A 17,381-nucleotide genomic window follows, 5' to 3' on the forward strand; every position below is an offset into this window, starting at 1 on the left:
ACATCAAAATTAATCAAAGACAAATCTACATCTGCTACAAAGTACTTCCGAGTTCTGATGTGGACGGAATGCAAAATGAACTTGCTGCCAACAAAAACAACAATTATAAATTACATTCTTTTGCAATATGCTGAAGAAGAACTTAAAAAAAAAAATGTTTCTCTTTTTACACACACAAAGTGCCACAATATTTACAACAAATCAGCAGCTGTGAATGTCAGCTATGTTGATGCCATCATGAGAAACTGCAGCTTGTAGATGGCCTTAGCAACTGGACGACAAAGAGATGTGTTCATGTTTGTAAACTGTGTCTGTGTGTACAAGAATATATCTACATGTGTATGTTCTCATGTCACACAATCTGTATGGTGTATGAATGACAGACAAAGAAACCTAGAGACAAGTTCACCGACGGATCAAATCACATTTGCATGCGTCAATAATGATGCATGAAAGATCGTAATTGCTGACAGCACCAATGCTGGCACTCGCCAGTCTATTCGGAACTTCCAAGCAATGAGGTAACTGATGGAGCTGGATTATTCTGTTGGTTTGATGTGCAGACGAATCTCTTGCTGGTTGTCGATGCACTCTCGCAGTTTGTTTTCTGTCATGGTCAGTCTCTGCTCCAACAAGGATACCGTCTGGAAGAAAAGAAAAAGAAGAAATAACCCTTCAGTCAGCAAACAAATTAAGAAGCACATCTTAAATACAATCAAGACATAATTAACGGCTGAGCTGTTATCTTCATAGTTAATAACCAACTGTTATTTCAAAAAATGATTCCATATTCTATGCACTCTGTGTATATGTCATGAGAGAAAGGATAGTATTTTCTATTGCACAAAAGTGTGTGTGTGTGTCTGTGTGTGTTGTTGCTGAACATGGCATACACTTCTTTTTTTCCCAACAGTCATAAACTATTTTGAAAACTCACATTACCACCAGTATGTTTACTACAAAAGTCAGGAGCATTCTACCTTCAAAATCCAGACAAAATATTTCCCTACAGGCATACATATTCACACACAACAGAAAGATTCAGCTTGTATGTCATATCAGCATGTTGGACAACAAGACCCAGCAGCATTCCACCATCAAACCAAGACAAAAATATTTCCACACCTGCGTCAGGATGTCCAGCTGTCCAGCAATCTGCTCCATAAACTTGTTCAGCGCTGGGGGCACAGCCTTGGCTTCCAGAGGCTGGGTGCGAGGTCGTGGGTCCTCTCCTGCAATGGTTGTTGGGTAATCGCCACTGCTGCCCAGGCACTCCTTGTCCACCATCTCCGCGTCCATGTCCAGTGATCTGGACGGTGGCTCAGAGTCAGGTCTCACCTGTTGAAAGTGAAAGAATGATGGTCATTATCACTTAAATGTCTAAACTTTTCTAGCCGGGTTGGCTACGATCTTCAGATAAATTGAGCCCAAGTGATTTACCTCCCCTTAATGTTTAGTTTTAATTACAGGTGATTTACCTCCCTTTACAGGGGGCATTTTTTTCTCATCAATTTTTGCTACACTTTGTTAATGGGTTCAAGTGATATTCCATACAAGCTGCATCTTTTTTTGTATGTAAATATGTATGTATGCCTGTAATGCAACCATAGGGACATAAATCCCTGCAGTGGCACACATGCTTGCATGTGTTATGAATGATCATGAATATGTACATGCTTCATATGTACACACATATAAGCATTTGTAATACACAGAATAAAGACAATGCCTTGTCACATGCATATAGGCACCCACCTCCACACATACACCACAAAATGGGAACAGCATGAAGCAGAACTATTGTAACTGGTAGGTGAAAATTTGACTGCTTTCATTGCCCAGGCAGAAAGGAAGACCACGAAAAGATGTACCTTTCAACAAGCAGCAATAGATAACATATAAGCAGAAAATATTTTTATAAAACGAATCTCCAGTGAGATCTGAAATAAGCTGGTAATTAAATGTAAATAACACACACACACACACACGCAAGTACAAACAAGCACACCCACACAAAAAAAATGTATGTATATATAATCATACTAAAACTGAAAGAAGAAAACAAACATCTATATAAATAAAAAGTTTCGACTCTACTCCTGATGTCTTCATCAACGGTGTGAAGACAAGTTGGATCACATTATGAATTTATGCTGACTACTGAACAATGATTGCTCACACCAGTCCCTGCCTCAAAATTCTCATGGTTCCAATGTTAAACAACTTGGGCTTGGTGGTTTCTTTTACAAAGACAAGCAAGTCAAATAATCTATATACAGACAAGAGAAACACAGAAATATGAGAGGGGGTGGGAAAAGGAAAGAGGGGGTTGGGTGAGGAGATGGAGGGAAAGAGCACAGTAAATACTGTCAATGGTTATTCTCTCTAATCACATGTACAAAGTTGAGGTTGCATGTTATTCAACTGCAAGTATCCACATGAATGCCCAGATTATACACATGAAAAAAAAGAGTATAATATATCTACATCTATCTCTCTATTCTATATTAAAAAAAATAAAAATAAATAAATAAATAATATATATATGTATATTCTAAACATAGTTTAGATAAATAACTTGAATTTCATTCAAATGTATACTGTTCAATAAAAATACAAGACAGGACAGTGCACAGAATCGATCACACTCCCCTTAGCCTAAGATTCCCACAATCCCAACAGTATAGGTACTTGCAAATGAGTTTTTCTTTTTAACCCCTAAGCTGCCTATATGACGAGATAACTCGTCATAGAAAGCATGTACGCTTCGCTGCCACAATGACGAGATAACTCGTCATCGAAATATTGACTTTTCCCTGCTTTGCATTCAGTTCGATGACAAAAATGTTGGTACCTTTTGCTTGGGGAATCTTTCTAGATTCTATTCATAGCTAGAAACACCATCTGCGTCATAAGGCAGTCCTTTATTTGAACGTTTTGGTTGGGTTACTGGCCGCAGTCTTTGCCTAGCTCCTCTCCTCGCTCGCTCAACAAAATGTCGGACTGACTCCGTGCTCAAGACATGCGATCGTGGCAAACTAAATCAACCAAGATTACTTTCTTTAGCTGATGCTCAGAAAGAATTGAAGCATAAATTCAAAGGAGAAGACAGTGGTGAACATTTATATGATCTGATAGAAAATAAAGGGAGCAATCAAGAGAGTGGCCAAGATATGACTATCAGTGAGTGATGCCGGCTGTTCAGCTCTAGCAGTCAACAGAAGTCACCGAATTTTTAGCAGTGTGAGCTATTTTCTTGGCACTCAGCCAACGCAGTCTGATGAGAACTGGATCAAGTGACCCTGTGAGAGGGGTGAAGAGGAGGGGGGTGGAGACTGAGGGGGCGTGGCCTCACATCCATATTATCACTTGCAGAAGTCACAATGCATTATATATCTATTTCTTTTTCAGCTTTTTTATACTGTGATTGTTCTAGTATGATTTTGTGTGTGCAGATATCCATTTGTCCAGAAAATATGATATTTTAGTGCAAATTACCTCATGTTTCTAATGAACAAGTTGAAAATGTGACAAAAAACAAAACACTGATTTCAAAACAACAGCATGTCACTAAAAATACATAAAATGGGATAACATCATGTGTTTTGTATTCTTTGTTCATTTCCCTTTCAGAAAATATATATTTTTATGGGTCTTTCTCCAATAACAAAGAGCACAGAATTTTTGGAAAATTTATACCCGTTTTTTGTGGAAAAAACCCTGGCAAATAGAATTCACTTAAATCTTATTTTCCTGGTAGCGAAAGGGTTAAAAACACTAACAAAGTGCATACCAACTATGAAATCATAAATGCAGTCATATAAACTCTAAAAACTGCAGCTAAACACCAAATGATTGCATAGCGGAGTACATGGTTTTGATCCCAAGCCAATAAAACTGGCATTTGGGTGAAAAAAAGGTAAATGCAACACAAGCAAAACAACAACAACAAAATGATAATAAATAAACACCATGCAAGCAAACAAGCAAGAAAAGGCATGCAGTGAATGTAATACTGGTAAATTACTTTGCCTCAACTGGCCCTTCATTCTCATCTTTGCTATTACTGAAGACATACCTGAGTGACAATTAATCCTGAAACCGGATGTGCACTGATCAAAATTAAAAAGAAAAAAAGAAGTGCTTTTGTAACTTAAAGAACAGATTAAAAACCAAACAAGGTGTAAAAAAACAACAACTGATTTTAACCCATCCCCAGGAAATAAGATAAATAAAGATGTATCAAACAATGTTTCGCTTCGTTTACTTTAACTGTTATTGTTCAAAACCCCAGTCAAGGAGCATGATGTTATAATACAGCAACAAAAGCTTTACATTTACGTATGTCCCTTTTCTAAACAACTCACCACTGGCCATGTCTTACTCAAAAAACAAACTTCATTCATCCAGCAAGAGTTACTTGTCACTCGTGTATGGCTTGCATGTTATTGTTAAGGGGTGTGTGTTGCAACATGCAGCATGGCAGACAACCTGGGAGGCAGTGAACATGGCAGGCCCCACGTCAGTGACCGACGGCTCCTGGTCCTGCATGCGTTTGACCGAGGACCGTGCGTCCAGCTGCAAGCCACCATCACCAGTGTGTCAGTCACCGAGACACATGCTGACTTAACACATCTACAACACAGCTGCCAGTCCTAGGACAGCACATCTGGTGAGTGTGTTGCTCACCGATAAACATGCTGCCTACTCATGTACAACACAGCTCTGCCAGTCCTAGGAGAGCACATTTGGTGAGCGTGTTGCTCACCGATAAACATGCTGCCTACTCATCTACAACACAGCTGCCAGTCCAAGAACAGCACATTCAGTGAGTGTGTTGCTCACTGAGACACATGCTGCTGACACATAGATCTACAACACAGCAACCTGTCCTAGGACAGCACATTGGGTGAGTGTGTTGCTCATCATGACACATGCTGCCTACACATCTACAACACAGCTCTGCCAGTCCTAATAGAGCACATCTAGTGAGTGTTGCTCACCGAGACACATGCTGCCTACTCATCTACAACACAGCTCTGCCTGTCCTACGAGAGCACATTCGGTGAGTGTGTTGCTCACCGAGACACATGCTGCCTACAACACAGCTGCCAGTCCCAGGAAAATTCAGTGAGTGTGTTAGGGTTTGAGACTGGGGGTATGTTCCCCTAAACCTTATGGCAACGTGGTGTTAGGATTTGGGGGTGGAGTTATGTTCCCAACAACCTCGTAGCAGCGATTTAAGGGCACAGCCCCCTTTATAAGCTGGAGATATTTTCAGAAACGACAGTGTCTAGTACAAAACAAAGAAGATAGATAAATGCAAAGGAAGCACAACAGATGTTATCCATACAACCATTCTTTTTATGAAAAACATATGTTCACCCCCCCTCCCTCCCCCCCCCCTCCAAAGCCACCATTTTTCATAAAAATATTGCACTAAATATTCCTGTGCCAGGGGTTAAAATTACTGATAAATAAAGTTTGGTAGCTATGTAGTACGCAATGCCACGTAAAGTCTTGCAAGATGCAGTATGCAAAATAAAACAACAGCATCTAGTGGAGATGCTACTGTCATTCTGATGCTCTCATTGATTTCAGCAACAGTTTCTGCAAAAAAAAAATGGCCACAAAACAATATGGCAGGTTGTTTTTTTGTTTTTGTTTTTTTCTGTTTTGTTGTTCAACAAGAAACCACTGTAAGAGGGCAAGGAAAACAGGTCTGTTTAATTTCCCTGAAAAATGAACTATTTGTCTTTGTATTTTGTATTTGTATTTCTTCTTATCACAACAGATTTCTGTGTGTGAAATTCGGGCTGCTCTCCCCAGGGACAGCGTGTTGCTACACTACAGCGCCACCCCCTTTTTTTTCTTTTTTTTTTGTAAATTTTCCTGTGTGCAGTTTTATTTATTTTTCCTATCAAAGTGGATTTTTTTACAGAATTTTGCCAGGAACAACCCTTTTGTTGCTGTGGGTTCTTTTACGTGCGCCAAGTGCATGCTGCACACAGGACCTCGGTTTATCGTCTCATCCAAATGACTAGCGTCCAGACCATCACTCAAGGTCTAGTGGAGGGGGAGAAAATATAGGCAGCTGAGCCGTGATTCGAACCAGCGCGCTCAGATTCTCTCGCTTCCTAGACGGATGCGTTACCTCTAGGCCATCTCTCCACATCATTCACATATTTCAAAAAGGTACAATCAGCAAAACAATATCAAACATTTAACTCATTTTTTTTCTCTATTTTTGTTGTTTCTTTTTATTTTTTTTTTAGAAATCTTGTTTACACCATTTACCTGTTTTCCTAATCTCTTTTTCTCCATAAAAAAATGAAATAATTCTCTTTCATGTGCAAATAAGTTAATAGGTGGTAACTGTCTTTTTTGTTTGTTTAAGAAGTAAGAGTGGAGTGAATATTACCAGCTAAAAATAGCTGATGATAAAACACATGCACACTAAACCCAAGCAAGAAATAATTCCTAACCAGAACCCTTCTTAAACATGTTAGTTTATAACAAGTGGCTGTGTTCTGTGGCAACATACACCAAAATATTGCTTCACTGTTCATTGCACATAAGTATAACGAATGAAAGCTTTCCTCTTCATGCAAATATTTTGTTACTGAGGGAAACAAATGTTTCTGGAAGTCCTGGATTTCTTGAGAAATCTCACCTTAAAACGTACTCTGCGCTGAAAAAAATATAAGTGCTCCCCAAATGATTAAACATGCTCATGTAATTTTTTTTCCTACCATTGGTCATTTTATCACCAAAGTTCTGAAAATCAAATAACAAATAATATTATAAAAATGTACAACTACAGCTGCAAACTACTGAAAATATGAATAATTAGAACATCATAACCATATAATTATGACAATTGCAACAACAATGATAAATGAAAGGATAAAGAAAAGCACCTAGTTGCATTTTCTACATCTAAAACTACAACTGCAAACTAACAAAAACATGAATGATTTTAAGATAATAATAATAACAACATTATTATGACAGTTATAACAACAATGATATTAATAGGATTAAGAAAAGCACCCAATTACATTTCCTACTTGAACATAAGGGGGAGAATCAAGACAAAAATAAATATCTAAGTGTGGAAAATAAAATCATTCCACAAAATACTCTGTACTAATACTGTATTACTTTATCACATAGTGAAATACATCAAACAGAAGAATGCTTCCTACTTGACAGAGCTTTAAAAACATCAAAATGAACTAACACATAAATGTGCACACAGAAGGATTTTTTGGAAAGTGAACTATTTTAACTGTGAATTATTATTTACAAATACAAATAATGACAGGCACTATCATCACTGAAGATAATAATCATAAAAGAACTAAAAAAAAAAAAAAATTATACAATACATTTGGAAATATAAACTCCATCAAAATTGGAAACAATGATAACATGAACCAGAAACTCAACGGTGCACTTTAATTTTTTTTTTTTTTTTTTTTTTTTTTAAAGACAAAGGCAACAACAACAGCAGACACACAGAACCTAGGTAAGCACATACGGCGAAAACAAAGGGTAAGAGTATCACAGTCACTAACTTATGCATGTGAAATGGTATATGAAAACACGAGGTTAAGATAGTATGACAGTCACTAATCTATGCTCACTGGGTTAGCAGTGGCTCGGCCCTTTTAGCACATGAGTTGGCATGTGAAAACACAAGGCTAAGACAGTGTCACAGTCACTAACTTTCATGGTATGTGAAAACAAAGGCTAAGAGTGTGTCACAGTCACTAACTTTTATGGTATGTGAAAACACAAGGCTAAGACAGTGTTTACAGTCACTAACTTTTATGGTATGTGAAAACACAAGGCTAAGACAGTGTCACAGTCACTAACTTTTATGGTATGTGAAAACACAAGGCTAAGACAGTGTCACAGTCGCTAACTTTTATGGTATGTGAAAACACAAGGCTAAGACAGTGTCACAGTCGCTAACTTTTATGGTATGTGAAAACACAAGGCTAAGACAGTGTCACAGTCGCTAACTTTTATGGTATGTGAAAACACAAGGCTAAGACAGTGTCACAGTCGCTAACTTTCATGGTATGTGAAAACACAAGGCTAAGACAGTGTCACAGTCACTAACTTTTATGGTATGTGAAAACACAAGGCTAAGACAGTGTCACAGTCACTAACTTTTATGGTATGTGAAAACACAAGGCTAAGACAGTGTCACAGTCACTAACTTTTATGGTATATGAAAACACAAGGCTAAGACAGTATCACAGTCACTAACTTTTATGGTATGTGAAAACACAAGGCTAAGACAGTATCACAGTCACTAACTTTTATGGTATGTGAAAACACAAGGCTAAGACAGAGTCACAGTCACTAACTTTTATGGTATGTGAAAACACAAGGCTAAGACAGTGTCACAGTCACTAACTTTTATGGTATGTGAAAACACAAGGCTAAGACAGTATCATAGTCACTAACTTTTATGGTGTGAAAACAAGGCTAAGACAGTATCACAGTCACTATCTTTTATGGTATGTGAAAACACAAGGCTAAGACAGTATCACAGTCAATAACTTTTATGGCATGTGAAAACAAGGCTAAGACAGTATCACAGTCACTAACTTTTATGGTATGTGAAAACACAAGGCTAAAACAGTGTTTACAGTCACTAACTTTTATGGTATGTGAAAACACAAGGCTAAGACAGTATCACAGTCACTAACTTTTATGGCATGTGAAAACACAAGGCTAAAACAGTGTTTACAGTCACTAACTTTTATGGTATGTGAAAACACAAGGCTAAGACAGTGTCACAGTCACTAACTTTTATGGCATGTGAAAACACAAGGCTAAGACAGTATCACAGTCACTAACTTTTATGGCATGTGAAAACACAAGGCTAAGACAGTGTCACAGTCACTAACTTTTATGGTATGTGAAAACACAAGGCTAAGACAGTGTCACAGTCACTAACTTTTATGGTATGTGAAAACACAAGGCTAAGACAGTGTTTACAGTCACTAACTTTTATGGTATGTGAAAACACAAGGCTAAGACAGTGTTTACAGTCACTAACTTTTATGGTATGTGAAAACACAAGGCAGTCACTAAGTTTTATGGTATGTGAAAACACAAGGCAGTCACTAAGTTTTATGGTATGTGAAAACACAAGGCTAAGACAGTGTCACAGTCGCTAACTTTTATGGCATGTGAAAACACAAGGCTAAGACAGTATCACAGTCACTAACTTTTATGGCATGTGAAAACAAGGCTAAGACAGTGTCACAGTCACTAACTTTCATGGTATGTGAAAACAAGGCTAAGACAGTATCACAGTCACTAACTTTTATGGTATGTGAAAACACAAGGCTAAGACAGTGTCACAGTCACTAACTTTTATGGTATGTGAAAACACAAGGCTAAGACAGTATCACAGTCACTAACTTTTATGGTATGTGAAAACACAAGGCTAAGAAAGTGTCAGTCACTAACTTTTATGGTATGTGAAAACACAAGGCTAAGACAGTATCACAGTCACTAACTTTTATGGTATGTGAAAACACAAGGCTAAGACAGTGTCACAGTCACTAACTTACGCTGATAGGGTTAGCAGGGGCTCTGCCCTTCTGCACACGAGAGGGTAGGTCCTCCACAGGGGACTGAGCCTGTGCCTTGGCCTCCGAACGATCCCGCGGCCGCTGTGCACTGAGTACGTCGCTGGGGGACAGCTGGTCAAAGTTGGTCTTCCATACCAATACCTGCAAGTTCCATGCCACTGAATGTGACTATCACTGGCTCTATCTTATAATTTTTTTTTTTATCCATATCAAAATTCACTGTTGCCCTCTCAACTACAATGAATGACTTATTCTTTGTAATATATCTCATTCTCAACATATTTTACAAGATGCCACGTTCACTGCTTCCCTCTCAACAACAAGTGACGTATTCTTTGTAATAAGCAGCATATCTCATTCTCAACAGAGGCACATCTATAAGACATAAATAGTATCAAGGAACTGTGTAAAGGCTTATCAAGAAGAGTTTAAACATTGGCTTTATCATATAATTTTTTCATCCATATCTTTACAAGATGTCGCGTTCACCGATTCCCTCTCAACTACAATGAGTGACTTATTCTTTGTATTGAGCATATCTCATCCTCACCACCGAGTCACACATATATAAGACTTAAATAGTATCAAAGGACAGTGTAAAAGTTTACCAAGAAGAGTTTAAGGTGGGACAACTTTGTCATCAAATTACGAACCAATAAATCAAACATACACCCCAACCACACACGTGTATATGGACAAGAACACACCCAAACACGCAATACACACTCTTTTTCTTTCTTTTCTTTTTTGTTTCTTTGAACACTGACAAAAGTGACAATGCAACTTTCACAATGACAACTTCAATGATCATTTACATGCCTATGTCCAAAACATGTGGTGAAAATAGTAACCTTTAGATCAAAACCCAAAGGATTCATTTATCTTACACAACATGCATGCCCATCATCCCAGCACAAAGTAGATAATATGAGTCGTAGCTAAGGGCTGCAGACCTGTTCGTCAGCTCCCCCTGAAGCAAAGAATTCCCCATTTTTGGAAAATGTAGCTGCTGTTACAGGTCCCTGCACACACACACACACATGACGCTCAAATAATGCCTGGAATACTAACTAAGGGGGGGAAAAAGAAAGAAAAATAATTATACAAATAAAAGAATTCACCCACAATCATCATGTCTACATAGCAGGTACGGCAGTGATACAATAGTTTCCTTTATATAGAGAACTCTTCATAAAAGAACAGAATTTTTTTTTTTTTTTTTTTTTTTTTTTTTTTTTTACAATTTCATAAAATAAAATAAAAAATCAACAAACAAACAAAGACAAACTCATAATAAATGAAGAAAACTGGAAACAGAATACATACACTGACAGGCTATAAATCAAAGAAAAGAACCAGCATAACTACTACACCGATGGGGTAAAAAATTATCAACAAAAAAAACAAAAAACACAGGAAAACTCGTAATAGATCAAACATATTGCAAACAGAATGTATTCACTGACAGATTAACAAATAGTAGAGTGGTAACTCTCTCCATTCACAAGGTAAACACAAGTCAATGCTGCTCGTGCTACCAACAGGTTATAAATAAAAAAAAAAACGAACCAAACCCACCTACAACAAAAGAAAGTTTTTTTCTTCTCTCACCTGATGTCCATGCAGTGTGTAGAAGATGCGTCCTTCCAAGAGATCAAAGATTTTCAATGTGCCATCTTCAGAACTTGTCAGTAGGTAGTTACCGTTGCTATGGAAGGAGAGTTTGGACACTGCCCCAGCATGGGCTGCAAACAAACCACTCACCATGCAAGTAATTTCTGATATACAAACGATACACAGAAGGAATATGAACATATTATTATCAACCATTTACCACAACTGCCTAGCAAATTCTGGCTCAAAGCGGGCAGAAAAATTGAGGAAGAATCCGAAGATGCTCCTCAGTTTGTTACTGGTATGGTTTTTGTTTTGTTTGGAAATTCACCACATTGAAAAACATTACATTACCACTCTTGGATGGCTGCAAACACTAATCACTGAAAGAAGTTTGGCTTAAAAATAATTTTGAAAGAAATAAAAGATGAATTTCTACTTCAAATCTTAGGATCATCAAGAGAATTAAAAGGTCACTTTTGTTACATAATCTTTACATTACAGGTTTAACCTGTATTTCTGTGTGTTTCATTTGGCATGAGTGAAAGCATTTCTGTTCTACAAAAACATATATTATTGTCTCTCCGTCCATTTCATTTTACATGCACAAACTAAAAAAAACCATACAAATACACATCTGATGCACAAACTACAAACAACACATCGCTATAACTGAAGTAAAAAACAGCATAAACACAAGATACTGCACACCACTGTAAAAGACCACTTGATGAGACCTACCCCCATGATGCTGCAGTATTTTGTTCATGCGGATGTCCCACACCTTGACACTGCCATCTGTGCTGGCAGATGCGATGCAGGTTCCACTTGGGTGGAAGTCCACATGATTTACGTATCTGGAACACATGTACACATTCTTAAAATGAAAAAAACAATTTTGTCAGCAAGAGTTGATTCCCCATCCAAATCTTGGAAGATTTCTACCTTTCACAATCAGCCCAGATTTACAACCATGTACATGCACTGTACAATACAATACACTTCATTTGTGCTTACTTTACATACATGCAATTCATCCTTCTACAACTGCCACACAAACCAATGGACTGATATCCATGAGTTAAAATTTCAAAACTGTTTGCTATATTAAAACAACTCTTTTTACTCCTTTTATTTTAAAACGTAATTCATCAGACAGGCTGGACTGACACTGTGAAGAGGTGAAGAAGAAAAACAACAACTCCTGTATCAAAATCATCTGTTTCATCTTACCATTTTTCATTATGACAGTTTGCAAAACATGAAAAGAAATCAACAGTGATGACACTATTGAAATAGACAATCTGTACCAGGCTTTACAAATATTTGCGACAGAAAATGATTCATTCTAAATTGGAAAACACATTTTGACAAGCTCAGCTAAGAAACACCACCAAAACAATCTTTTCACCTCTCTCCTTCAGTATATATGATTTTCTTTCCTCAACTTTCCCTTTTGCTCAAGTGGTAAATCAGAAATTGTTTCACTTAAAACTGATTTCCCATCTAAAAATAACACAAAAACAGCCATTATTCAAACAGTGAATCTACATTTCTTAACCTTGTGCGGAAAGGTGTACAGAGAAATACCCACCCCCCAATTTCGTGGAAAGTGTGAATGCAGTCCCTGGTCTGTCTGTCCCACAGTTTGATAAGCTTGTCATCACTTCCAGACACTATCAAACGCCCGTCTGGGGAAAATCTGAAACAAAAACAAAGTATCGAAACACATAAACATCATGATACAAATATTTCAATCTTCAGCAAAACCTTCTCGCAGAATGAATGTCAAGAAAGAAATGAACAGGGTGGTGTGCAGACCCTTGGCAACCAATCATCCATAGTTCCCTGTGGACTGCCAGCACCGAGACTGCTGCTGACAGACCCAGGTGTGGCTGTGAATGGGGGACCCAGTACAGGCAGCAGTCCAACCACCTACTGACTGATGCCCTTAAATCTTTCACTGCCATAGGCGACTTTAGTTGACTAGACAGTGCACAGCCATTGGAGACTTTTGCCGACATTGAGGCAGCCAAAAAAAGAAAAAGGAAAAAAAAGAAAAAAAGAAATGAACATGGGAGCACTGTCTATGGACTATCCATTAAAAAAAAAAAAATTCTTCACAGATTTCATGAGAATAGACTGATCTAGAAACCCAATATATATCATAACATATCATCTCCCCTAACACTTACTTGGCACATCGCACCCAGTTGCTGTGCTGAGTCAGGGAATAGAGGAATTTCTGTCTGTGAACCGTCCACAGCTGAAACAACAGCAACAAAAGTTTTCATGTATATACTGAAATAACTACTGCTTTGCTGAATGGCATTTCAAAATTTGTATGTATGTCAAAAAATGAAAGCGTCTAGTGGGGGTCTAGAATATATCAGCTGCTGAATGAAATTTGCATAAGTAATTCTTTCAAATGAGTAAAAGAATACATTTCTTAAATCTAACCATCAATGATCAATAGTGGTAACAGTATATGCAACATTTTTTTTTTACAGAATAGTAAACATGGCTGCTAGATGGGTCCGAAATTTTGCTTGAATTTTTTGCAGAGCTCGTGACAATATATAAAGTAACGCTCATAATAAACAATTTTATTTTAACTGTCAGAACTTTTCTTTCAGAGATTGTACACCTTAAGGTTCGTGAAATTATTTCAATTAGACTTCAAGAATACTCACTCACAGCCAGGGCTAGATGTCATTACAAAAAATTAATGTGCAAAATGAAAAGAGAGAGAAACAAAGACTGAAACATCACATCATTTTGCAACAAATCCTGACCCAGTGTTGAACCAGAAGAACGCAATACTCACTTTGATAGTTTTATCGTCAGAGGCTGTGCACAGGGTCTGCCCATCACTGCTGAAATCCACACTTCGAACTGTGGCTGTGTGAGCCTTGAACACTGTGGACTCTCCTTTGCTGAAATCATACACCACATTTTTAGGCCTCTTGATTTTAATTTCAGCTTTAATTAACAGTAATTACATAATAACCCCCATTGGCTCCCCATTGAAGTGAGAATTAAATACAAAGTTACGTGTCTCTGCTATTCTGCTTTCCACTCCACAAGACCTACATATCTTTCTGACCTTATCGGTGTTTACACTCCCGCAGGAAATCTCTGCTCTTCCTCTGACTGTTACCTTTTTGAAACTTCCAAGTGTCAATACAAGAACCTATGGTGAATGTTCTTTCTTCTTTCTTTGCTGCTCCTCACATCTGGAACAACCTTCCTCATCATATCTGTGCATCTGATTCTATTTCTGCTTTTCGCTCATCACTAAAAACTCATCTTTTTAAAACCTATCTATAAGTACTCTCAGCTTCCTTGTTCTCCAACACCACCTACGTCAGCTCACTTTGGATGAATGTAGAGTGGGAAAGGGAGAATGTGAGTGGGGGGTGAGGGAGGGGGTGGAGGTTCGAGAGAGTGGTCATGAATGTTTTATGTAACTTGTAATATTTTTCTTTCATGTTAAGTGCCCTGAGCTCTTAGAGAGAATGGGCGCTATATAAATGTACATTATTATTATTATTAATAACAACATAACCACATATATATAAGCTGCAGTGTGTAACACACACATTCAGACATTTCAAGCATACACAGAGATGTGATAAACACAGAGATATGCATGCACCAATAACAGATAAACACACAAACTTACACACTAGGGATCCAAAGTCGTACAGTTTTATCCCTGGAAGCAGAGGCTACCAAATGACCAGAGGGTGAAAAGTTTACTGACAACACAGCATCCTGCAAACAAATCACAAGAAGAAAGATAATGCTGATATATATATATATAGATAGATAGATAGATAGATAGATAGATAGATAGATATAGATAGATAGATAGATAGATAGATAGATATAGATATATATAAATACAAAATCATTCATCCATGTATGAAGGCCATCAATTTGTCTTTAGTTTTTACTCAAACTGAAAATGTCATACCAACAATTACAATAACAGTAGAGGAGTAGGTGTTGACATCAAACCAGAATTTAGGCAGTCCTATACATACTTTCGTTTTCTCCGCATAGGCAGATAGTAGTTTGAACAGGACAGGAATGTCAGACCCCTGCCGGAGTCTGCACTAGTGGGTCATGGTTAAGTATGTGTAATTAAACCTATATTTGTAGCTAACAGTCCAGTTGCATTTAATAACATTAACTGTCTACTGTACAAGCAATATACGTTTATGCATGCACTGATGGTACAAAGGCAAACATGTAGACTTTCATTAGAATTCTACTAACAAATCATGTATATTTTTTAGTTTAAAATATACATCCAATAATCATTGTGGATCTTCAAGAAATAGCATCATTTCAGGCAAAAAGCTGAGTTATAAAGTTGCAAATTATCAAAGTAGAGCCTTACCTTATGTCCCACAAAACGGTATGCTCTCATTTTGGGTTTAAAATTCCACACCATAAGACACGAGTCCATTGATCCCGAGGCTGAAAACAAAAATCAAATGGAAAATAAAAAGATGATCAGACAGTAACAATGCCTTTCCAATACTGTGTGATGTGTGATTTAATGCCTGCCAACATTTGACATAAAAAGAACAAAATATTAACCTACAATCAAGCTGTTGATCATCTTCACCCTTTTATGTTTCTTCAAATTATTATGCCTGCAGTTGCACATGCATGTGCATGCACACACACATACACACATATACACACACATACATAAAATTTTAGACATACACACATATATACACACAATTTCGCCTACAAATTCCATTTTCAAGAAAACAAAACTGCAAAACATTTAGTCTGAAGAAAAAAAAAAAAAAAAAAAACTCATTCAAAATAAACATACCAAGTTGTGTCATAACCGGACTGAAGTCCACAGATGTCACTGTGTCCCTGTGGCCACGGAAGTGGCGTTCCAGGGATGGATCCTCCTGCACATGACATGTCACAGCAGGGTATTTCAGCATTTCAAAGATCTGCAACACTTCAGTTCAAATATGCTTACATTACAGACTTCAAACACATTTGTTTTCCCTGCTATTAAAATTCCTGGGTCTAAAAGTGGCAAAAGCATCACAACATTTTATTACCATCAATCAGAGATCGCTGTGTTTGGCCAGAAGGACTAACTAGTTTAACCCAAGGGGAACCAAAGCAAGCAGAAAGCCATCAAAAGATAGAACTAGAATGGTTGAATAGTGCTTTGTGTGTCCTTAACATAGACTAATAGAGCTGGAAAATCTGAGTATGTACTCCATATTCACTGCAGAATAGTAGATGAGAATGAAACACACACACGCACACATGCACGCACACACACGCAAACACAAAACCAAAAAACTCTCACTCTCTCCCTTTATCAGTTTATAAGTATCACACACACATACACATACACACACACACACGCACACACACACACACACACACTGTACAAAAGCATACACACACACACTATGGTGCATGCATATTTGATTTATGCATATCACCTACTCATACATAACCATATCTATGTAAAGGCAACAAAATGACTGAGTGACTAAGATTTGAAGGGAGTTTTCCTTTAAGATGACAACTTTAACAACATGTAGAAAACATGACTGGGCATGTTTAAACTTTCAGTTTGTTCGTACAAAAACTTATTAGCCTATACTGACAGAAATAAAGAGTGCAGGCTTCTGAAAACAGTAACATTATGTTATTTTTCATGAAACAAACTTTCAAATTCAACCATGAACACCTGGCAACCGCGCATCATTTTTTTTCTTTCTTTTTTAATCATTTTCTTGAATATCAGTGACAAACAAAACGTGTTCGTCAGTGTAATGTAAACATGCACCAAATAATCCGACACAATCTGGTTCGCTCTAATTCATGATAAAAGACCGACAAATGTAAATATATTTTACCAGCGGTGTAGCCATTTCCCCCTGATCGTTCCTTTGATTTGACGGGGGGAAAAAAAGGGACGTGAGAAAAGTGGTGTCTGTCTCTCTCCTGGAACAGGTTTGTTCGGACACGATTTCAAACAGAGCCGCCTGCGCATGACAACCTCAGGGGGATTAGTTTTTGTTAATGAAAGAATTTATAAAATACTTTATTTCCAATAGTTTCTTAGATACCCATATAGCTTTTATA

The 17,381-nt window shown here is 37.5% G+C and overlaps 1 protein-coding gene across 2 annotated transcripts; it reads right to left on the minus strand.

Moving 5' to 3' along the window:
- Positions 1-172: 172 nt before the first annotated feature.
- On the minus strand, positions 173-17,274 carry LOC143284496 (uncharacterized). Of its 2 annotated transcripts, XM_076591187.1 has the most exons (14): positions 17,153-17,274; positions 16,093-16,177; positions 15,643-15,722; positions 14,920-15,011; positions 14,062-14,170; positions 13,430-13,500; positions 12,829-12,936; positions 11,976-12,091; positions 11,232-11,365; positions 10,574-10,642; positions 9,600-9,761; positions 4,492-4,578; positions 1,126-1,338; positions 173-644 (listed from the first exon to the last, which is right to left on the minus strand). In XM_076591187.1, exons 1-14 carry the CDS (start codon positions 17,165-17,167, stop codon positions 540-542), a joined length of 1,446 nt encoding a protein of 481 aa, XP_076447302.1. In that variant the 5' UTR covers positions 17,168-17,274; the 3' UTR covers positions 173-539. The 2 variants fall into 2 exon arrangements, with proteins under 2 accessions (XP_076447302.1, XP_076447303.1); XM_076591188.1 differs by lacking the exon at positions 4,492-4,578.
- Positions 17,275-17,381: the final 107 nt, after the last annotated feature.

The sequence above is a fragment of the Babylonia areolata genome, chromosome 8 (assembly GCF_041734735.1).
Source record: "Babylonia areolata isolate BAREFJ2019XMU chromosome 8, ASM4173473v1, whole genome shotgun sequence".
Lineage (NCBI taxonomy): Eukaryota > Metazoa > Mollusca > Gastropoda > Neogastropoda > Buccinidae > Babylonia > Babylonia areolata.